This window comes from Suillus paluster (assembly GCF_016628075.1).
Source record: "Suillus paluster strain FC165 chromosome Unknown EDB91scaffold_16, whole genome shotgun sequence".
Lineage (NCBI taxonomy): Eukaryota > Fungi > Basidiomycota > Agaricomycetes > Boletales > Suillaceae > Suillus > Suillus paluster.
The window spans coordinates 62,481-84,827 of NW_024537576.1; the positions used below are offsets into that span (position 1 = coordinate 62,481).

Sequence of the window (22,347 nt, forward strand, 5' to 3'; positions counted from 1 at the left end):
TCCCAAAGTCAAAGCCGCTAGTCCCTGGGGACATAGATAGCTATGAAAAAAATCCCTCAGATCCCAAAGTCACAGCCGCTAGTCCCATCCCAAAGTCAAAGCCGCTAGTCCCTGGGGACATAGATAGCTATGAAAAAATCCCTCAGATCCCAAAGTCACAGCCGCTAGTCCCTGGGGACATAGATAGCTGTAGGTCACAGCCGCCAGTCCCTGGGGACATAGATAGCCATGTAAATATCCCCCAGATCCCAAAGTCAAATCCGCTCCCTAAAGACATATGTCAGATGTGGATGTAATCAAAAGAGACTGACCTTTTTGATAGTGTGCCAGCTATCAAGCATAGCTGTGAATAACAAAGAACAAGTTAGTATATTGTCAGTAAGCTAAGAGACTGACCTTAAGGCGCACTATCAAATCAAAAGGATTTGATAGTGCGCCAGCATGAAGCACAGCTGTGAATCACAAACAGCAAGTTAGTACAGTGAAGGACATGTAAAAAAAAACTTACTTTGTCACATAGTGCGCTTGAAAAATTACTGTAGCACTGCCTTTGACTACTTGCAGCTGCAGTCTGCAAGTAGCCAAAGGACAGGCACAGAACAAGTTGATATGTCGCGCACAAGAAGGAAAGATAGAGTGAGCATGGTTGAAGTACATGTATTTATTTGTTCATGTTTGCACCGGGTATTGCCACAGTCAGAAAGAACGGTTGAATTTCACCAAGTCCAAATTTCTGTGTATTTGGACTTTGCCGGCTGATGTCACGTGCATGTTTGGTTGGTTTTGGACACGTGTCTTTCGTCAACGCGTCTTTGTTCTCAACGTGTCTCTTGAGTGTGTTTTGTTGCCTGCTCTTTTGTTCAAGGCGCTTCTTCTGCTAACGCGTCTCTTTTGACATGTGAGTTTGTCCTCTTTTGTCAACGCATCTGTTTTCTCACGTGTCTCTTTTGCTAACCAGCCAGTCTGCACCTAGGACTTTCGTCTTGTGAGTGGTCCACTGTTCTCAACGCGTCTGTTTTCTCACGCGTCTTGCTAACCGGCCAGTCTACGCCTCTTTTGTCAAGTGAGTTTGTCCTCTGTTCTCACTGCATCTGTATTCTCAACGCGTCTGTTTTGCTAATCAGCCAGTCTTTTTTCTCATGTGAGTTTGTTTTGTTCATTTTTATTGGCGTTTGTAGGTGTGGTGTACTGACTACAACTTTTCTGCCTGCTCTCCCTCATCAGCAGCCATGGCCCGCACCAAGATGACCGCCAAGAAGTCAAACGGTGGCTCAGCGCCACGCGTCCTCCTCAAGGCCTCAAGAACACGTGTTTCTGGAGGACAAGGCCAGCGCAAGAAGGCTTCGTCTACTACCAAGGGTACCTTACCTGTGGGAGGTGGCGACTTAGAGAAGAGTTTTGTTCACAATGAGGTGTGTCTAGTGTGTGTTTTCTTTCTCTTCTATTTGCTAATCTACTTTGTCTTTCAGTTTTGCATCATCTGCAGGGACGGTGCAGAGCGCTCTGAAGAGAATACTCTCTTCATGTGCGCTCTGTGTCCCAGAGTAGTCTGCAAAATGTGCCTGCAGCTGCCGCCTGACATCCTCACTAAAGTCCTGCAAGAGGACATCTCATTCAGGTGTATTTGTTGCCATATCAAGATGGAACAACGTGGCACCTACTTTGTGAGTCTTTTCGATTTTCTTTTGATTTGTTCACAACTCATAGATAACTTGATTACAGGGTTTCTATAACGCCAATGGCCTTCCATTGTTGGACAGGTTCTTGGCCATCAAAGGCGCACTTGAGGTGTCCGAGCAAGCCGAAATATCGGCTGCTCCTGTCCTCTTCATCCACCTTATCCTCATCGGCTTCCATCCAGCTGCTAGCCCTTTTGCGCTCGCTCACACATTCCTCAAGCCTTACTTCTCTGGCGCCAGCATTCGATACCTCGAGATCTACTATGACATCGCTACGGATGCCAAGCTTGCCCCCTACCGAAATCAAGTGCGCCAGATGATCAAAGGTTTGGGGAAATCATTTGTCTGGGAGCGCGTCATCATTGGCATGTCCACTCACACTGACAACCAATACGGAGACCCTTTTACCGGGTATGGGGATGATGATCCAACGGCCTATGTCAGCACTCCGGTCAATGATGTGAGTTTTCTTTTTTTTCAACATGACCGTTATTGACTTCTGTTCTAGTTCTTGGAAATTCTTCTCCACCCCTGGCAAGGTATAATCGACCAAGCTGAGGAATCATACCTGTGGATGCTGTGTTGCGGCTCAGTTGTCACCATCTCCGAGTCATTCCTTGGCTTGCAAGACGCCGTTCTTCAGTAAGTGTATTTGACCATTATTTGACATGCTTGATCTAATGTTTCAATAGACACAACTTGACCGCTACCATGGCATTCAATGCCCCTCGCTTTCAACCATCTTTCGCCTCTCATTTGCTCCTTGCATTCACAGAGAAGGTTCTTGTTGGACGGTGCCCAATTCGGTTGGCATTCAAGGATATGCTTGCGCAGTCCTGTGACCTTGGCCGCCACTCTGACGTATTTCTGCTGACACCTGTCATGGAGGGAGCCCTCAAGATCTCTAGGTTTGCATGGGCTCATTTGGAGTTCCGTCCATGGGGCAACCACCTGCCTATCCAATGCAGTGGATGTGGTTGGGCTAATTCATGGTGGTCTGCCTTTGTCAATGGGAGCAAGGACAAGAGTTACATTTTTGAGTGCAAAAATGACTCTTGCAATGTAAGCCACTTGTTCTCTCAGCCACCAGGGTCCATCATACTGTATTCTGGTAGGAAGCATGGTGGTACTTGGTTGGATATTCCTGTGGCTTCAAAGTTGGCTTGATTTACGTGTTTTTCAGCAATATTTACCTCATGTCTTACTTTTGCTCAATGTGATCACTGTTACTAGTTTTATTAATGATTTGTTTGGTGTTTGTGAATCTTGAGGTTTGGTGTATAAACTAATGTCATTGAATTTTTGTGTCAGCCAGATGTACTTAGACGTGATTTTTGTGTGAAGTCATGATTAGCATGTGACCGTGTTTTAATCATGTGACATGGTTTGTTGATCTGTTGTCAAGTGAGTTGGGACTGGTTACACGTTCTGCAAACTTATACCGGCCTGCATTCTCAAGATTTTTGCATACAATGGCTGACTGAACACATGTATTCAAGGCTGTTTTGGATGAGCACGAGATTTCCTATGTTTCAGCTAAAGGAAACCCTGCTGAGAGGGCACAAATCCTCAAAAACATCAAAGATACTATACTTGAAAGCAACGAGGCTAAGGATCCTTCGACTATGCTTCCAGGCAATAACGTTCGGAAGGTGAGCTTCCAGTCTCTTTGTCTATATTAATCTAATTTTATAGGCTATCTGTACATATTACTTGCGTTTTCTGGAGGACGACGAGGACCACGATCTTGAGCAAAAAATCATCGAGGGAGCTCATAAACTCACATCTGGTGCAGGCATCATCACTGTAGATATGGTCAAAGACCGTCAGGATGATAAGCCTCTGGATGCTGCAGCATTCAAGACTGAATTCTCGACTTTTGATGTCGCTCAGAAATTGTTCAAAGAAGGAATTGGGGAGTATGACAAGAAGCACTGTGACACCTCTGACCTAAGGTCCATGGGGACAAGGACAAAGCTGGTCCGGTCCTGGTACAATGCCCTGTCACCAGATGTACATGAGGAGCTCAGACTTGTGGCAGAAAAGTGGAACCAGGAAGGTGCTCATTCCGACGCCAAGGACAGGTATGTTTTTAACACTACATTGCTATATTTAGGAAAAACTCATGTGTATCTACAGATATAGCAGCCGACACCAGAAGAAAATCATGGAGGACTTCATAAAGATGGCAGGAAGAACTATGGGTTTACATGTCGTCATGCTCGTAGCTCATGATCGAGGGGAGGGCAAAATGCCTGGAACAACCATGTCAGTGTTATGTTTTCCTATTGACATCACTATCAATAATCTATTGGTTTAGCTGGGAATCCTGTCCCAGGACAGCAAAGAAAACTTTTACTCTGGCTTCCAAAGAAAACAAGAAATGGGCTGGAGAGTCGCAAGACCGACTTGCTGACTGGCTGAATGAAGCCGAGTACAGTAAGTCTTGGATACTGTAATGTATTTAATCGCTAATGATCTAGCGACAGACATAGACCCTGAGGACCAATCTGACGAGGAAGATGAGAAGTTGCCCGATTTAACAGTGGATGTAGACGATGAGGGCTATCCTTGCCTACCAACAGGCTTTGAATCTCTCATGCTCAAAAACCAGCAGAAGGTCGTACGAAAGGTATTTCAAAAGGCTTATGGTGATTCATTTCTATTTTCGAAGTACTGTATTTTTCTGACGGCTTACATTCAACAGCGGTCATCTCAAACAACCCTTGGGCTGCAGTCCCCTGGGGTCATATTACCCAAGATCCAGACCATTACCTTGACATGGACTGTATCCCTTGGAATGTCGTCATCAAGGATCCTTCTCACCTGCAGAAGGAAGCTATCAGTATGATTTTTTCACTTTGGAAATATTGTGCTAACCATAATGAACCAATTGTACGGTTTGTTGGGTATAAGGAAGGCGACTTCTATGATTCACTGGCTAAGAAGGGGGATGTAAGTAAAAAATCAAGGAAGAACCAAAAATATGTCGAAGTATCATCGGATGAGGACGAGGTACTGAAGAAGACCCCCCAAGCCAATCTTTCTTCTGACGAAGAGGAAGACTTGGAATGCCACACCCCATCTCTTTCCAATTCCTGCCCGAAATTCCATATGGGTGGTGACACAGTCAGTTATCTTCAATCCCTCTCTAACCTCCCATCATACCGTCATCTGTTGGCCACAGTTCAAAAACTTTCCAACACAGTATGTATAATTCACTACTTTTGTGATACAGCATTAAATTTGACTCTTTTTTAAAAGCAAACTCCAGATCCTAAGGGCAAGGCTAGAAAGCAACATCTGCCTGTCTGGGCATCTTGGATGTGGTCTGAGGCATATCTACCTCAAAATATGCACAATGATATTCAGGCATCCGTTGTGGCTTTGGAGGAACTAGGCAACTATATCATCAAATCCCGTGGTTGGGGTATGATTGTTGTCCTGGGCCTTGGACTCCTCCTTCGTGAGTGTCGCTGCACTCAGGAGTATGAAGCAGATGAGGCTGGAGATGATGTACCTCAATATTTGGGCGGCTCCATCCTTGGCATCGAGGGTAGCGGACAAGGTTGAAGAGGCAATTACCAGAATCCAGGTGAAGGTGGACGCAATGCTTCCAGATGGTAATGAGAAGCAGATGACAGTGGGGGAAGAAGTTCATATGAGGCATCTGGAGAACAAAAGGCAGGTGAAAGAGAGGAGGGAGGTGGAGCAGGCAAGGGTGGCAGAGGAAAAGAGGGTGGCTGAGGAGGCTTGGGTTGCTCAGGAGAAGAAGGCTGCTGAGGAGAAGAGGGTTGCTGAGGAGAAGAGGGTTGCTGAGGAGAAGAGGGTTGCTGAGGCATCTCGGATCACTGAGGAGAGGGCTGCCACATCAAAGAAGGCAAGCAGTACTAACACTGGGGGAAAAGGGAAGGGTAAACGCCCAGCAACAGATGTGGATGATTCAGTCATGAAAAAGGTGAAGACATCTGCTCCTCCTAATCCTCCTCGTCGCTCTGCCAGAGACAAAGTAGCTTCAAAGAAGTATAAGAACTGAGACATTATCATTAGCACAATACCTTAGAATTCCCTTCTTGCAGTTTGTTGTCATATACACCTCGATTTTCATGTATATTTTGAGTAACATTGATGTTAGCAGTATGCACAGAGGGAATGACCAACCCACTGATAACTTATTGGCCTATTGGTCAGCCAGTCTGTACAGCATGTAGGCCATGGTTGGCCGCCCTACTGATATTATATTGGCCCAGTGGGCCAGCTACCCTATGCTATATGCAGGGCAGGGGCGGCCGCCACTGAACACTGTTTGGGCCATTGGGCCAGCCAGTCTGTGCATTATGTAGGATATGGCCGGCCGGGCTACTGATAACATATTGGCCCATTGGGCCAGCCAGTCTGTGCATTATGTAGGACATGGCCGGCCAGGCTACTGATAACATATTGGCCCATTGGGCCAGCCAGTCTGTGCAGTATGTAGACCATGGCCGGCCGCCCTATGAATAACATATTCCATTGGGCCAGCCAGTCTGTGCAGTGTGTAGACCATGGCCGGCCGCCCTATGAATAACATATTGGCCCATTAAGCCAGCCTCCCTAGTCACCATGTAAGGAGTGTAGGTAGACTGTATTTTTATTTTTTATTCAGTCACCATTTATATTATCCCATACGAGATACATCTTTGGTTACATGAGTGAGGTTGGCTAGACTTACTCCTGTATGGAATCTCATTTTATATTAGAGAATTTAGGACAGCCTGCATAAATATTCAGGGTGCAAGGTTGGCCAGATCTACAGTTATCAATTGGTCCATGAGACACTATCACTCCATGTTACAAAATGCATCTCACACATCCACAATTCACTTTATGGCCTCAATAATACCTCTGAACTGCTATTTGGCAACTGATAATGATTTTGCTAATGTTCTATAAGCAAAGATTAGCTAATGAGTCACATGTCTCATGGAGTGATAATGAGCAAAAAAGAGGTCCCTTCACTGTTTTGAGTGTTGTCCGTGAACAGTTTTATATTTTTCTCTGAAACTTCAGATATGCAATTTTGACATATACTACTTGCTGGGAAAAATACAACCGAGTTTGTATAAGGTGTTGTAAAAGCACAGTACTTCATTTTTCAATTTCACATCTCAAGTACTGATTGACAACTGTACTTTGATATGCTGGTTTCACCTATATAAGGAGCATAGAAATATCATTCTCTTTATGAGGCATGAACCTGCAGGAGTCCTACATCATCAGCAAAATATATCTTTTCTACTTATGGGGCATTGGCCTGCAAGAGTTCTGCATGACTGGCCTATACAGGGAGTGCAGAGATATCATTTTCTGTCTGAGGCATCGGCCTGCAAGGTTTTTGCATGGCCGGCCTATACAGGCAGTGCAGACATATCATGTTCTGTCTTAGGCATCGGCCTGCAAGGTTCTGCATGGCCGGCCTACACAGGCAGTGCAGACATATCATGTTCTGTCTTAGGCATCGGCCTGCAAGGTTCTGCATGGCCGGCCTATACAGGCAGTGCATGGGCCGGCCGGTGTCCTGTACACCTGGTTTTGCAGGTCAATGTACACGTCCTATCAACAGGTTCTGCAGTACTATAAGACTGAAAGGTGTGCGACCGTTCATGTTGGTTCTCGTAGAACGGTCTGCGATAAATTCCTTCACCGTGTCAAATTTGGATTGCCCACCAGCCTCGAACTTGCGCGAATCATGAAAGACAAATCCTGGGTTGCTTCGAAATACCATTTCATTCTCGATATCATGCTCTCCACACTAAGAACACGTCAGGTCATTTTGTCACCTGAGAAGGGCACATGTTACTTCTCTGGATGCCATCACAATGGTGGGATCGATCTGATCGCAATGAGCAATCTTCACTAGCCTCCCACTAGTATCATCGTGCGCACCTTTTCCCCAGTGCTGTTGTATATCTCTGGGTTCTCCTGTGTGTTGCAAACCCTCTGGAGTATGGTGGTCTTTCCTGCATTCGCTCTTCCTATAATGAGGATTCGGAAGCGTTCAATTCGGAAGCGATCGAATTTCTGTCTCAACGCAGGATCCACGGAGGAAGGTAAAGGAACACTCTGGATCTGTCTTAACGAAGGATCCACGGAGGAAGATGAATGGCCTCTTCCGATGAGGCGACTTCGGAAGCGATCGAATTTCTGTCTCAAGTTTGAACGATCCATGGAGGAAGGTGAACGAGAGAGCTGGGGAGTGTCCGGCACGGTTTATAACCACTCAGGCCGGAGTGGGTGAATTCTGCATGCAGGTTCACCCTATCATGATTCATGATGCTAGTAGGGATCTGAATTAGCCAATCATAATCTGTTTACTTACAAACGTTCGGAACTTTGCAAAGCGCCCGGCCTCCAGAGCTCCACGAATCGGCGATGCGGCCCTGTGCCCATCGATCAACTTAGTCCCGGCTCTATCCTTGCATCAATGCATCACCGTTTCAGGCTCATCGATCATCAACACCAATTCTAGGCTGTTTTCAATTTTGGCCCTCCTTCTCCATAATGACAACTCTTCTGATCACTTGGCCGTGAATACATACCCTACTCGGTGCACCATGAGGCATTCACGAGGATGCCTCACTTCTGACGCGCGACCTGAGCTAACCTCTTGATACATCTGCCGTGATTCTTCCTCATGGTAGAGAGGTTTCCCCTGTTTTCCCAAACTCGAATCAGTATGGCCAATCCTCACCACACTACAACCATTCCCCGTCTTCTCAACATCTCTGGTATCTCTCACATCAGTTCAAATGTCCATCCCACTGAATCGCTCGAACAGGTGTCTCTATTGATTTCAGCAATTTGGGAAAGAATGTAGAATCTGCTGAAGTACGGATTGGCAAGTCGCACAGGCCAATTGAACGCGAAGCAGGAAAGGCGTTGCAACAGACATTTTCTCCACCCTTGTAAAAATTTCATCAGGACGAATGCGCTATCTGAATTGTTATGTATTTTTATCATAGGGAGCTTTGCCTTGGGGATTTATTTTCCTTACATGTGCGGTGGAAGAAATGGCTTGGAAGGAAGATCGAGCATGAAGACGTTAACTTCGATACGGAAGAGATGTTCTGGGTGTCTGGTGCAAGGGGAGAACCCGAGAAACAAGGTCAAGCAGTAATCATTGCAACTCTTACCTTGGTCACTCACAGACACATACACAGAATACATCAAGTTTCATCAGAAAATCAAGATCGTTGTTGACCTCTCCAGGAATACATCAACTGAGGTAAGGGTCCATGTCTCGCATCAGAACACGTCTGCTAAGTCGTAGATAAGCAGGCTGAGCAGCTTGCATCTCCCGATGATATCGTGGAGCTTCAGCCAACCACTGACGAAATCATTCATATTTGTCCTCGGTGAGTCAACATTACCGTGCCGCGCCATTCCCCCAGGCTGAAACTAGAGGCTCCTCAAGGTTCCGAATTCTGGTGATCGGAAAGGTATCAGGTTTTCGTGGATCTTAGGCCGGTGTTGACCATGCGTCCAATAGACAGGCGTCGGAAAATCGTCTCTAATAAATCATGCATTCGGAGTGGAAAACGCGGTGGGCTGCTCGCGACACTTCAATACGTGTGGAACGCTACTCATAACGTCTCCATAGTTCGCTTCGCATATCAAGCCGGGTGAGGCTGACATCGACCACGAGTTCACTTCGCCTCAGAACGACAGGTTTGTTCTCCACGATAGCAAAGGGTTCGAACCTGGCGAAGAAGTCAACGTCAACGTAGTCCGACGTTTCATTGAACGTCGGAGAACCATGCCTGATCTGAAAGACCAGCTGCATGCTGTATGGTAAGGCCTCCGCCTTCACAAGACCATATGGCAAGCTGACAACATACACGGAAGGCTTTGTTTCGAAATACCCCGCGCAGGCGGGCGTTTACTAGAGACAAGAACTGAGCATTCCTAAAATTGAAGCTCGAAGGAGAGCTAGGAAACAGTGCATTACTTGATGGCCATCGCTCCGTGCAGGTGATAACTCAACTTTTGGTCAAAGTTCCCGTCGTTGTAGTTTTCACCAATTCGACAAGCTCATCGTTCGTATGGAGCGCACTCTAGATAGATCATCTGTCAAGGGGTTGATCCAGGACGACATCAAGAAACTCAGCAAGACCAAAGCAGAAACTGAACTACAGGATACCTGCACCCTACCCCTACAGGAATTCGCAGGGCATCATATGCCTAATATACCCCATGCTGCAATCTCAAGTGGGTACCAACATCCTGACCGATCCATCCCTCTGACATATATGAGCATAGCCAACGAAGACCATAGGGAAACACTGGCCAGTCTGATCCGAATGACTGAAAACCATGTCCATCGGCATCTTGCACCCGAGGCGTCGGTGATGACTTCCATCGCTCAGCGAGTGAATCCTCAATTGAAAATCCATGCCTCCATCGAGTAAGCCTTGCTTGCTTAATTCCTATCTCTTGATTTACCTATCGTTAGGGTTGGAAAGAGAAGTCAGTCTCGATTTCGTGTTGCTGATTTCTGAGCAAAAGCTGAGCCTTCACGTCTGACAGGGTATTGGAAAGCGCTTTCATCATGCACAGCATTCAAGAACCGTACAGCATGGGACTGTCTACAAGTGCTTCACACCGATATCATTGCTGTGTGGAACTTCCATGACCCTGATCATGTAAGTAATTGCCATGTTCTACGTTGCGTCATATTCACGGTACTACCCTAACGTGATTCACTCACAGCTCTTGGACAGCCCAGAGTTCAAGACAATTATGGTAAATATGATCGATAAGCTAGATGTTGGACCTACGGTCGATCCCAAGAAGAATATGTAGGCTGGTCTTCTACGCGACGATTGAATTTTGATCCCATTGAATGTTCATAGGGCTGTTGGGCTATCTATGGTGGGTACACTGGCAGGCATCATGGCTGCCCTCGCCGGACCTGCGGCTCCGATCGTGGTGCCGATCGCGGCAGGTGTCGTCTTCGCCGTATGGGTTCGCGACGTGTACCGAGTGTCGTACGTATCGCTACTTATATTTCAGCAACAGAATATTGACATGTGCTCCTCAGTCGCGTGGTGCTACAGCGCTTTATTTCATACATTGTCGACTTGACTCTCGTATTGCAAACACTTTACCTTGTGTCGGGAGGCGAGGCACTCTCTCGCAGGGTCATCAAGCTCGCGGTGAAGGCCTATCACGACTCGCCGATCAGTGGACGAGTTCATACTGGAATTCAGCAATATGATCGGGAATTGTCATTCCTCGATCGCAGGGATCGCAATGCCCTGGATAAAATCATCGAGCTCGTACAATATTATAGCATTGACGCCGTGACAATTTCCGATCTTCGGAAAAAGATTCCTGCTGTCAGTTCATTACCGGATGAACTATGGGAAGTTGAAAAGGCCTAGTATTCGATTCTTTCGTTGGTGTCATTTGCAGAGCGTGAGTACATGATTGCATGATTTGTTGTAATTTTTATGACTGGAATTCTGGCTGTATTACTACAGTAGTGCGCTACAATATACTGTCCTCGTCTTCTATCGACATTACGTTCTTCAACTTACTAGAGTGCCTAGGCATGACAGGTACAAACTACGAAAAGCATCAGAGTCGTCCAGGTTGCCATATGCTGCCGTAGTACGGTCACAGGAACGACAGTCCATACATACCAAAAGACACAAATTCGAGCAACGCCATGAAGATTATCGATTTTCCTTCAGTTTGTCTGACCAGGCCTGATCGTCATGGGAACCATCATCATCGATTACTCTACCTTCCCCAGAGCGTGTGTAGAAATCTGTCGATTGCCTCTGCTAACCGCTTAGTAGAGTTTGCTTATGTGTCAGCGGCAGCGCTCAGAGCTTCCCCGACAGCAGCTCCAATTGGGGACGCCATGTACTGTTCAAGAGCAACGTCAAAAGGGTGACGGGACTCTTGAAGCACTACATAATGTCTTTCCAACCTTTTATTATATGCTGCGATGCAAGGATGTCAAGTGAGAAAATAACTATGCAAGTGACTTACAGACGAAGATCAAGCCCATCACAAATTTTGTCCTTTACATCCGCTTATAATCTCCAACAGTCCAAAAGTTGCAATACAGCTTACCTTGTGGAACTTCTTTGGATCGAATGTTAGCTTGAATGTTTAAAGAGCGGCTGCATAATAGCATTGGTATTGACTAGAACCCAAGCTGCAGAACAACTTGTCAGCTACTCGGATGTAAATTAAAAAGGCTCTGCAAGAGCTAACGCTCTTCATCCGTTGCACCTACAGCTCGACTTATATGTGGTATAACTTTCCAGGTCCTTGATAGATGCATCGATACGCGCTTCGAAAGGATGATTCTAGAACGCACTGCGCAGTAAGACAAGACCGGTAAATTTCACCGTTCGCTGCGCAGCAGAGACGTTGTCCGCACAAGCGCCATATGCAAGAGTGTCCAGCGGATCTCCCGAGTCCTTGTCCAGTACGTTGCACGTTGTACCTTGATAGCCGGGTGGGCGAGGAGCATGCACACGTACTTCATTCAGCCTTGATGACTCGGTGAAGACGCGTGTCAGATGCAGCACGAATTAGCCAAGGGCGTCATGAGTGATGAGGCTTGGGCAACTCGGACTTTTTTGACAACAAAATCCAGGAGCTGAGTGAGCTGAGAATCATCCGGGCGAATTAATAGATATGTGCCTAAAAAATCCAGAGGAATTCAGGATGATAGATTGTAATATTAATGCTGTGCCGAAAGCTTCAGATCCTAACAGAGACAAATAATGTTGTGCGACTTACTGGTTCTTGCTTAACTTTCTACTGCTCGATTCACAGATAGGTAGTTGTAGTGGTAACCTGGACCCTGGTGCGTTACTGTGCGGGATTCGCCAAGAAGCCTACTATAACTGCCAATCCCTGTATCTCACAACATCCTACAATCCCTCTAGTCCGTTCACGCATCTTCGTGGAATAACCTTGCGCACTCTTCCACCTAGTACTACTCATCATCCGCACCATCATACGAGTTCAACACCCAAACTCCAGCGCTAGCCACTATTAATGCAAGCCACCTACACGCGGCACCACCAGCCAGTATGCGCATATGCGGGAGCTTACAACCCCGTCCTCACAACACCCAACCGCAGGCTCTTACCATCAGTGTCCCGCACCCATGCCCGCATTACCAACTCCATATAACGAGCAGAGTGGTTCAAGGTCAACTGTGTTTCAGAGCAATCTGAAGGTAAGATTGACTCGTCCTCTCTAAAACCATACTACCTAAAACCTTGCTCATGTGCATCCTTGGTAGACTACACATGGACTCAGACTCACAGCTTCTTTGCGCTGATGGGCGGTTTTATGCTTTATGTGGACGGGAAGCCCTATCATACACTATTGCCCAATCACCTTCTCGATCTGATACGTGCTGGATCTATTGATGCCCCTACGCTGACGGAAAAGCAGATCCGCGACCGTAGCAAAGGAAATATGATATCAAAAGGATTGATCATCCTTCAGGTGGCTTGGTTCATTCTGCAGCTCATTTCTCGTGCCGTTTATCACCTCAAGACCACACAACTTGAGACGGCGACACTCGCTTTTGCGGTTCTCAATTTCATTACCTATGCTCTGTGGTGGAATAAACCTCTTGATATACAATGTCCTCATCCAGTATACTGGAAGTCAACCGAGTCCGCTGAGCCAGCAGAGGACTACTTTGATGAGTACGTCTATGGCTCAATAAATCCTACCACTGCTGATTATGTCCCCCTTAGAGTCTTTGAAAACCATGAGCTCGTAATGCGTTCGGAGATTGTTGTTCTTTCACTCGTCGACTCGCTTCTGCGCCTCGTCGGCGTTGATGCCATGTCCCCTCGAAAATTACGAGTTCCGATGTTTGATGGCATCCGCAGCATCAACCTAGAACGCTGGGAATGCAATCTTCTTACGCTCGTTGGATTTAACGTGGCGACCATCTTTGGCGGCATCCATTGTATCGCTTGGTTCTATGTCTTCCCCACATATCAAGAACAGGTCTTATGGCGCGCGAGCACCGTCGCTATAATTATTACACCCTTGCTTGGTTTCGTGGTGGCCTCCTTGTTGTTTATACCGACAACTGGCAAAACAACTCTAGCGAGTCTGAGGTCTATGTTTATCTTGACGTGTCCCTCATTGTACATCATATCGCGTGCTATCCCCTTCATACTTGTATTCACCACTTTACGCAACCTTCCTCCTGACGTGTACAAGGTGGTGTCGTGGACTAGTTTTTTACCGCACTTGTAGTCCTCGCTCATAATTCCTGTTATTTACTCCGTACTAATTTTGTGTTGTATCATAGGTCGCCTTCAGGCAATAGCATTCTTGTGTTAGCAAGTACTACAGTCTGGCTCGTGGATTTAGACCACATCTCTCATGTTTTACCAACTGCTAATGACTGCAGTGGTGGTAGGATGCCACTGGAATAGACATCTTGTAACTTGGCTTCCTGGTGTCGTTTTAGCTCAATCCCTCGAGGAGATGCATCCAGATATATGACACGATCAATAAACTTACAATACTTAGGGAAAACGGGGGCGGTGGCATGCACAGGGCGGTACCCAATTGAATTCACTGTAGAATAGTACATGTACATCCACCTATAATGCGCTCCTTGATTTGATTTACCTTGTTCTCAGGAGAGGATGCATGCATTTTTTTTGCTGCCGCTGCTCCGACGAAGCTTTGGAACGTCGCGGTAATTCCCGCACATTTTTCTCATCTGTCTTAGTCGCACTCACATCTGAATCCAACAAATTCATCCAGTCAGTCCTCCGCTCACTCACTAATCCACAGTCCTACTCACCATAGATCTGCGCCGTCTTCTGTGACTGGTCAAGCATTCTACTATTCATCCAGTCAGTCCTCCGCTTATCCACTAATCCAGGGTTGTTTGTGATTGAACTCGGATGGATTATCCGAATTCAAGCATCAACAACCCTACTACGCGAGGTCAGCAGCAGCAACTTACAATCTAGCACTTGCCTCGAGGCCTGTATCCCACGGTCATTTCACTCAATGTCCCCTCGAATCACCTTCAACTCAAGCCCCACCATGCCGCATAGCGCCCGGCCTTTCTTCTTCTTAACTTCCACTCTCCCACGGGCCACTCCTCTCCTCCTTCCTCCATCTCCTTCTGTTCACTCCTCCTTCTCCTACCCTTCTTCTTTCGGTCGTGAATTTCTTCACGTCGCCCACCAATTTTTTTGGTTTATCATGTGCATTGTTATTCAGTTCTCTCTCATATCAACGTCGCCTCACTAGGTTTTCTCTTCTGACCTCATGACCTCTTCACGACATCCACTCTTCTTCTTCAATGGCACACTTTGCTGCAGCTTCGTATCTTGGTTCCCACTCTAAGTGTGGTCATCTCTCAAAGGTCGAACGGCGCTAAGAGGGGGAGTTATATCACTGTCCCCTCTCGTAGATTTCTCGCCGATGGTCATTTCACTCGATGTCCCCTCGAATCACCTTTAACTCAAGCCCCACCGTACCGCACAGCACCCGGTCTTCCACTCTCCCTCCGGCCGATCCTCTCCGACCTCCTCCATCTCCTTCTACTCACTCCTCCTTCGAATTCTTAGTACCCTTCTTCTTTCGGTCCTCATGCCATCCACTACCCCTTTTGTTCGTCGTAACACTCCTCCGTAACATCAACGTCGCCCTACTAGCATTTCTTCTGGCCCCCTTCTCACGTCGTCAACTCTTCTTCTGCAGTGGTGTCTTTTGTTGCTGCTTCTCAAAACTCGTACCACCTGCCCCTTCTAACTGCGGTCATCCCAAAGGTTGAGGGCAAGCTACGTCACTGTCCCCTCTCACAGATTTATCTGCTGACCGAAAATCTCGTGAGTAGTAGACATCTTTAATGTTGCTACTCTCTTATTTTCAGTTCCCTTCAGGCGGACCAAGTGACCTGGTCATACCCGGTCTTTTTCAGTGCATATACCAAGTCCCCAATCGCATGCTGCCGCACTATGAACCGCGATCGCAATCCGCACAGGGGAACGCCCCTCTATACACTGTACTGCCACCGTCAGGGTATCCCAATATCTCCTATCGGACACAGATCCCAGTTCACTTCATCATAGTTCACCCGCCACGGGGCCTGAACTATACGACCCTTCAAGCCCCCCATTGTTAAGTTATTCAAGAATCCTCACTTGAACTTGGGAAACTTACTGCCAAAATAGTCTTCCACGATACGTACATATAACGAGTAGCTGAGTCTACGAACTACCAAATGTACCTTGACCGTTCGGCACATATTCGGTGCCTCGTGAGTTACCTTTACTTTGAGCTTACTTATCGTCCTTCGGAGACCCAGTCCATGTATGCGCCTACGAACGAACCCTAAGCTACGACATTGCTGACCGGCTCTCCTGTGCTCTCAATTGGTCTTACGTGCACCACCGGGCAATCTCTTCAGCTTTTTCCTCGCTCACTTTCGCATCACACATCACCCTCTACACCCAATTATGTATCGTTACTACACCCGGACGACCTCATCATCGATACTACTGTCACGAGCGCACAACTATCTTTATCCACAACGAGTTACATAGGCTTCCCTCCCACCTCGAACTCAAACTTTACAACCAAGTCATAACCAGCACCGTGACGTCCCAGCGCATCTCGACACTCAATCACGTCAACCTCCAATAACGATCAACGGCCCCTCACCTCGATCAGGATCGGCGCACCGCGATATTCCACATCATTGACTTGTCATTAATGCACATAGTCGAGTTATTGGTGATCATCTCAGCGGTAGTACATAAGATAGGCGGCGCTATGAATATAGGCGTCTTCTGAATTGCATGCTTGTCTGGTAGATCATGTTCGCTGTTGACTTCTAGATCTAGAACCGAGAACAACGACATGGCCCTGAACTAATGAGTAGTGGGTCAGATATCGCGCCACTGTACCTGCAGACGCGGATAAAGAACATATTCGGTAAGTATGTACTACACCAAAGCCTCGCTTGCACTACATAGTACTTACTGGAATTGAGATCCACCGCCGTTCGTGATAAACGCCCATTTCCGAGTACCACGGTTGCTCCATCCGCGCTCAACAACGCCCCGCCCGCATCAGATTGGCCCGGAGAAGGACCTGTGAGAACTCTGCGCGGATTGAGAAAAGCTAGCTGGAGAGTGAGATCGTATTAAGTAGAGAGAACCGTTGAAAAAACTCGCATGCAATACCGCTTGAGATGTACATCAAGCGGTTAATTAAGATGGTCAACAGAGCTCGCCGCCGTCTCGGGATGTCGGGTGACCGACATGTTTGACGCACGAATACACATCCCATGAAAAGTTACATATTGCGTGATGATACAACCATTTGGTACAGTGCCACACTCTCGAACCACCCAACAGACCATCAAAGAGACCTCGAGAAACCTCTATTCGCCACAGCACACATTCAGCTCAATTCCGAACATTATCAACATGGCGCTATGCTTCCTAGCATCAAGACCTTGCTGAAGTTCAACAAATCAGCAGAACTGCCACAATCATGAGAATTGAAACGTACGCAAGCGATGATGCAAAGTGACTTCAACAAGAGTTTTGGTTAACTCCGCCGTCTTCTGAGAGCTTTCGATAGACGAGTTTGCCTGATATGTATGGATGGCAGTGCCCACAGCGTCCCTGACGGCAGCTGCATGCGGAGATCTCATGTAATGATCTACAGCAATGCGAACGCAGTCTTCGGACCCTTTCCAGTCCTTGAGAGAACGTCGTTGGTCCCAGATGTGGAAAGAGCATTCGAGAATAATAACAGTAGCTAGTCAATCAATGATCAGTGGCCTCGTTTCAATCTCGCCTAAAGATTCACCAGAACAGAGCTGCACAATTTGCTCTAATGCTGATGAGCCAGAGGCCTAGCACAAGGTCAATATGAGAATTGTGTGGAAAGTATGTAACTGATGGGACATACCAGATAGTGTAAGCTAGGCTGCATCTGCTTGTATACAGGATGGGTAGCCTGGCAAAATAATGATGACATAGTCGATGTGAGTAGAGGGTCAACAAACTCACGGCCTGTGAATAGATAGGGAATGGCTTCGGTCAGCAAGGATCGAGCACCACAGAGGATCAGCACACTCACGGCCTGTGAATGGATGGGGAATGCCTTCGGTCAGTAAGGGTCGAGCACCACAGAGGATCAGCACACTCACGAACTGTGAATGGATGGGGAATGCCTTCGGTCAGCAAGGGTCGAGCACCACAGAGGATCAGCACACTCACGAGCTGTGAATGGATGGGGAATGGCTTCGGTCAGCAAGGGTCGAGCACCACAGAGGATCAGCACACTCACGGCCTGTGAATGGATGGGGAATGCCTTCGGTCAGCAAGGATCGAGCACCACAGAGGATCAGCACACTCACGACCTGTGAATGGATGGGGAATGCCTTCGGTCAGCAAGGGTCGAGCACCACAGAGGATCAGCACACTCACGGGCTGTGAATGGATGGGGAATGGCTTCGGTCAGCAAGGGTCGAGCACCACAGAGGATCACAACACTCACGACCTGTCAAACAATTAGGAATCTCGTTGGTGAGCAGGACTCAACATATCCGGTGTTCAGATGCTCACATCCTGTCAACAGAGTCAGCAAGGGTCGAGGTTGATGGTGGATTGAAACACTGACAATCTACCAATTCATGGCCAATTTCATTCGTGAGCAAGGGTCGAGGTCAACAGAGGATTGACACGCTCACATCCTATGAATGGGTCAGCAGGTTCATTTGAGAGCAAAGCTTAATGTTGAAGAAAGACGAACACACTTACCTTCTGTCAACAGATTCGCCAATGGCCATTTATTCTGTCAGCAATGCTCAAGTTCGGACAGAGGGCCAATACACTCACTCGCTGTCAAAGACCAGTCATTTCATTCATAAGTAAGGTTCTAGGTCGATGAGGAATGACCACACTCACAACCTGCCAACAGATCGGCAAACTCTTCAGTCAGCAAGGCTTGAGTTCGATGGACGATCGACACACTTACAGCCTGTCAACAGGGCAGTGTCATCGGTGAGCAAGGCTCGACGTCGACGAAGGATGAACACACTCACACGCTGATAATAGATCAACAATGAATTCGGTCAGGTCAGCTCGAGCTCGATAGAGGATGCAGACTCACAACCTGTCAATAGATTGGCGACCACTACGGTCAAGAAGGCTCGACCTTGGTGCAGGACGGACACACTCACAACCTGTCGGCGGATAAGCAACATCATCGGTGAGGAAGGTCCGAGCTCGATGGACACTCACTTTCTGTGAACGTATGTGTGATGTCATGTGTGAATAGGGTCGCCGTTGATGGAGGATGAATGGACTCACGTCCTGTCAGTGGTTGGGTGTTTTTGGTCAGAAAGGTTCCAGTGGACGGATAATTAACACACTCACTTGCTGTCAGTGGATACGAAATTTCATTATGAGCAATCCTCGATGTTGAACGTTGAGGGAGGATCAGCGCACTCACATTCTGCCAACGGATGAGTAATGTCGTTAGTGAGTAAGCCTCGAGCTCCACGGAGCAAGAACAAACTAACACGCTATGAACAGACCGGCAATGTGTTCGGTTAGCAAGGATTGAGCTTCATGCATGATCAGCGCACTCACATTCTACCAATTGGTCGGCAAGTCTCATCGGTGAGCAAGGCTCGATGTCAGTAGACGAAGAACACACTCACACGCTGTCCAAAGATCGGCAATTTCTTTGGTCAACGAGGTTTGAGTTTGACGGCGGATAACGACTCACTTCCTGTCATCGGGGATCGGCGATTTCATCAGTCAGCAATGCTCGAGCTCGGTGGAGGATCAACACACTCACTTCCTGTCAATGGATCATCAATTTGGACAACGCGCCAGAGAGTATAAATAGACATACTACCTGCAAGCAACCGCTCAACATGAATGAGAGCAATTTTTGGATATTACAAGAATCTCACCCAAATGTGTGGAAACCAGGCAAGCAACTTGCCTATTTCATTTACATGACCCGCAGATATGCGAGATGGGATTGTCTGAGCAGATTCGACAAATTCTGCGAGTGTTCTACAAAATTCGGTTGTTAATACTCGCCACATGTAAATGAGAACCTAGGTAGCTACGCTTCGACTGCATATTTCATGCAGAGCTCCAGGTTGGTCTGCTGAGTTGAGACGAACAACTGCTGAAGCACTGTATCGTCTAGAGTTTCAGCCGTCCGTTCGAGGAGCGGTCCGCAGTCTGCGTCAACCTTGTCCATGTCTGATGTCGCGTGTAGATAACGAATCATCATAAATCATAAATCGATAATTAAGCGGCTTACTCGGGAGGCATACATGGCATTTTGGAGGCCGTCCAATGTCGTTGGGGTTGTATAGAAACTTCAATTGCGAGCCGTTCGCAAATGACTCTTCAGCCCGCTTCGGGGCTAGTTCCTTAGCATCTTTCCTGGATGCTCCATCCCTTTTCAGCTGGGCGAATTCGATGGTGTGGAGGGCATCAAATTTGGTAAACAATACTATCACCGGAACTAGGATGATTGCGAATCAGTTGATCATCAAGGATGGTCAGATGCGAAAGCTTACTGCTTCCGGTGTCGCAGTGAGAGAAAAATTTGATTTCCCCTTCAGTGAAAGACCGGCATGCCTCATTCATCGGTATGCAGTACCTATGTCAAGAAGTGAGCCAGCGCACGTCTTGAATTTTATCAATTACAATTACCAGATGACATGGAGTCGATCCTTCAAACTAGTTCTCTTGGAACGGTCTGCGATAAATGCCTTCACCGTGTTGAATTCGGATTGCCCACCGGCTTCAAAGCCGCGCGAATCGTGAAAGATGAATCCTGGGTTGCTTCGAAATACCATTTCATTCTCGATATCGTGCTCTCCGCGCTAAGAACGCATTAGGTCATTTTATCACCTGATAAGAGTACATGTTACTTCTCTGGATGCCATCACAACGGCGGGATCGATCTGATCGAGATGAGTAATCATAACTAGCGTCTTACTACGAGTATCATTATGCCCACCTTTTCCCCAGCGCTATTATATATTTCTGGGTTCTCCCGTGTGTTACAAACCCTCTGGAGTATGGTGGTCTTTCCTGCATTTGCCCTTCCTATTATGAGGATTCGGAAGCGTCCACATTTCTCTTTTATCGTTGAGGGATCCATGGAGGGAGGTGAAGCAGCGCTCTGGATGTCTCTTGATGAAGGATCCACGGAGGAAGGTGAAGGAGTGTCCAGCACAGGCCTATGACCACGGCCTCTTCCTGCAAGGAGAGTTCGCAAGCGATCGAATTTCTGTCTGAAGTTTGAAGGATTCATGGAGGAAGGTGAATGAGACAGCTGGGGAGCGTCCAGCACGGCTTATAACCACTGCCGGAGTGGGTGAATTCTGCGAGCGCACAAGCACAGGTCCAGTGGGCAATGGGCATATGGCTATGTGTGCCAGGAGGCATATACGAGGACTCAGAATACCTCACATCGAAGATTCGGAAGTCACTGCCCTTCTGTGTTGCAAATTTGAACGATCGTGATAATCATATGAATTACATTCAGAAGGACGTGGTGAGACTGCAAGTTTACAACTCAGTGCATGCGCACTGCGCATGTTCACCCTGGGCGGCAGTGTAGATTCCAAATGATAGATTCGAGAAGCCTTCAACTTGAAGAAGTGACAGTTGTTCCGATTCTGTATTAGCACAAAGCGCCCTGCCCCCATGATGCGGCCAGTGACTGTTCTGTGCGTGAACCTATCGACCCTACTCAAACCCTACTACCAATTTGTCCGAGTCTCCATATGGCATATGTAGTATCGATACACATCACCCTTGGGCCTCAAGGCCTTATCGATTATCCACATCAACCATTCCAGCCTAATTTCCAGGCTGTTTTCAATTTTGGGCCTTCTTCTCTTCACCCACATGTTTCCATTTCAGAATGACGACCAAAGTGTTGGCCGTTAATACATACCGTACTGGCCCAGGGTACACCATGAGGCATTCACGATGATACCTCACTTTAGCGCAGCTGACGCATGGCCCGCGATCAACCTCTAGGTACATCTACCGCGACCCTTCCCTCGTTCTCCCTAACTCGAGTGACCATGGCCAATTCTCTTCAAGCTCACACCGCCGTTCCCTGTCCACTCCACATCTCCGGTACTCAATTCTCGCATCAGTTGAATTATGAGTCCTACTGAATATACCGAATAGGCGTCTCTGTCGATTTCAGCAGGTCGAGAAAGAATGTAGAATCTGCTCAAGTACGAATCGGCAAATTGCACATGCCAATCGCCGAACGCGGTCCAGGAAAGGCTTGGCGACAGACATTTTCTCCGCCCATGTAATGACTTGATTGGCCAGGACAAATGTGCCCGTCTGACCTGCTGTTGTCCTTTTCAGGAAGCTTTCTGTTGGAGATTCATTTTCCGTACGTATACACTACAAGAAATGGTTAGGCATGAAGGCCGATCATGAAGACATTGTTTTCGAACTGGAAGACATGTTCCGCGTGTCTGGTTCAGAACACGACAGACAAGGTCGAGCAATAACCACCGCTCTCTCACCTTAATCATTCAACGCCACATTCACAGAATACAACAAGATTCACAAAAAATTCAGGA

General features: G+C 47.3%; 7 protein-coding genes across 7 annotated transcripts; 4 read left to right on the forward strand and 3 right to left on the reverse strand.

The window, feature by feature from the left end:
- Positions 1-1,229: 1,229 nt before the first annotated feature.
- Positions 1,230-5,715, forward strand: EDB91DRAFT_1246658 (uncharacterized protein; the record flags this gene model as incomplete). The annotated part of the gene is made up of 13 exons (XM_041322689.1): positions 1,230-1,412; positions 1,470-1,664; positions 1,723-2,139; positions 2,188-2,321; positions 2,372-2,741; positions 3,179-3,331; positions 3,375-3,763; positions 3,819-3,947; positions 4,000-4,118; positions 4,169-4,330; positions 4,387-4,886; positions 4,944-5,247; positions 5,300-5,715. 13 exons carry the CDS (start codon positions 1,230-1,232, stop codon positions 5,713-5,715), a joined length of 3,471 nt encoding a protein of 1,156 aa, XP_041178880.1.
- A 1,303-nt stretch (positions 5,716-7,018) lies between these two features.
- Positions 7,019-8,062, reverse strand: EDB91DRAFT_1335536 (uncharacterized protein; the record flags this gene model as incomplete). Its single annotated transcript, XM_041325499.1, has 3 exons — positions 7,605-8,062; positions 7,267-7,470; positions 7,019-7,066 (listed from the first exon to the last, which is right to left on the reverse strand). Exons 1-3 carry the CDS (start codon positions 7,884-7,886, stop codon positions 7,019-7,021), a joined length of 534 nt encoding a protein of 177 aa, XP_041178881.1. The 5' UTR covers positions 7,887-8,062.
- Positions 8,063-8,101: 39 nt separating this feature from the next.
- Positions 8,102-9,566, forward strand: EDB91DRAFT_188112 (uncharacterized protein). Its single transcript, XM_041326368.1, has 8 exons — positions 8,102-8,446; positions 8,497-8,623; positions 8,681-8,823; positions 8,879-8,943; positions 8,997-9,073; positions 9,133-9,157; positions 9,208-9,509; positions 9,564-9,566. Exons 1-7 carry the CDS (start codon positions 8,353-8,355, stop codon positions 9,316-9,318), a joined length of 642 nt encoding a protein of 213 aa, XP_041178882.1. The 5' UTR covers positions 8,102-8,352; the 3' UTR covers positions 9,319-9,509; positions 9,564-9,566.
- On the forward strand, positions 8,998-11,258 carry EDB91DRAFT_1122748 (uncharacterized protein). Its single transcript, XM_041318300.1, has 14 exons — positions 8,998-9,073; positions 9,133-9,157; positions 9,208-9,261; positions 9,319-9,509; positions 9,564-9,595; positions 9,619-9,657; positions 9,715-9,725; positions 9,749-9,926; positions 9,978-10,122; positions 10,183-10,184; positions 10,245-10,360; positions 10,428-10,516; positions 10,571-10,705; positions 10,759-11,258. The coding sequence occupies exons 4-14, from the start codon at positions 9,475-9,477 to the stop codon at positions 11,099-11,101; spliced, it is 1,125 nt and encodes a 374-aa protein (XP_041178883.1). The 5' UTR covers positions 8,998-9,073; positions 9,133-9,157; positions 9,208-9,261; positions 9,319-9,474; the 3' UTR covers positions 11,102-11,258.
- Positions 11,259-13,022: 1,764 nt separating this feature from the next.
- EDB91DRAFT_1122754 (uncharacterized protein) lies at positions 13,023-14,169 on the forward strand. The gene is made up of 2 exons (XM_041318301.1): positions 13,023-13,405; positions 13,457-14,169. The coding sequence occupies exons 1-2, from the start codon at positions 13,029-13,031 to the stop codon at positions 13,968-13,970; spliced, it is 891 nt and encodes a 296-aa protein (XP_041178884.1). The 5' UTR covers positions 13,023-13,028; the 3' UTR covers positions 13,971-14,169.
- Positions 14,170-17,127: 2,958 nt separating this feature from the next.
- Positions 17,128-17,732, reverse strand: EDB91DRAFT_1246662 (uncharacterized protein; the record flags this gene model as incomplete). Its single annotated transcript, XM_041322690.1, has 4 exons — positions 17,128-17,201; positions 17,259-17,510; positions 17,562-17,607; positions 17,664-17,732. 4 exons carry the CDS (start codon positions 17,730-17,732, stop codon positions 17,128-17,130), a joined length of 441 nt encoding a protein of 146 aa, XP_041178885.1.
- A 1,710-nt stretch (positions 17,733-19,442) lies between these two features.
- EDB91DRAFT_188335 (uncharacterized protein) lies at positions 19,443-21,415 on the reverse strand. Its single transcript, XM_041326369.1, has 9 exons — positions 20,751-21,415; positions 20,662-20,694; positions 20,441-20,613; positions 20,305-20,387; positions 20,043-20,249; positions 19,843-19,981; positions 19,681-19,786; positions 19,563-19,622; positions 19,443-19,493 (listed from the first exon to the last, which is right to left on the reverse strand). Exons 1-8 carry the CDS (start codon positions 21,045-21,047, stop codon positions 19,569-19,571), a joined length of 1,092 nt encoding a protein of 363 aa, XP_041178886.1. The 5' UTR covers positions 21,048-21,415; the 3' UTR covers positions 19,443-19,493; positions 19,563-19,568.
- Positions 21,416-22,347: the final 932 nt, after the last annotated feature.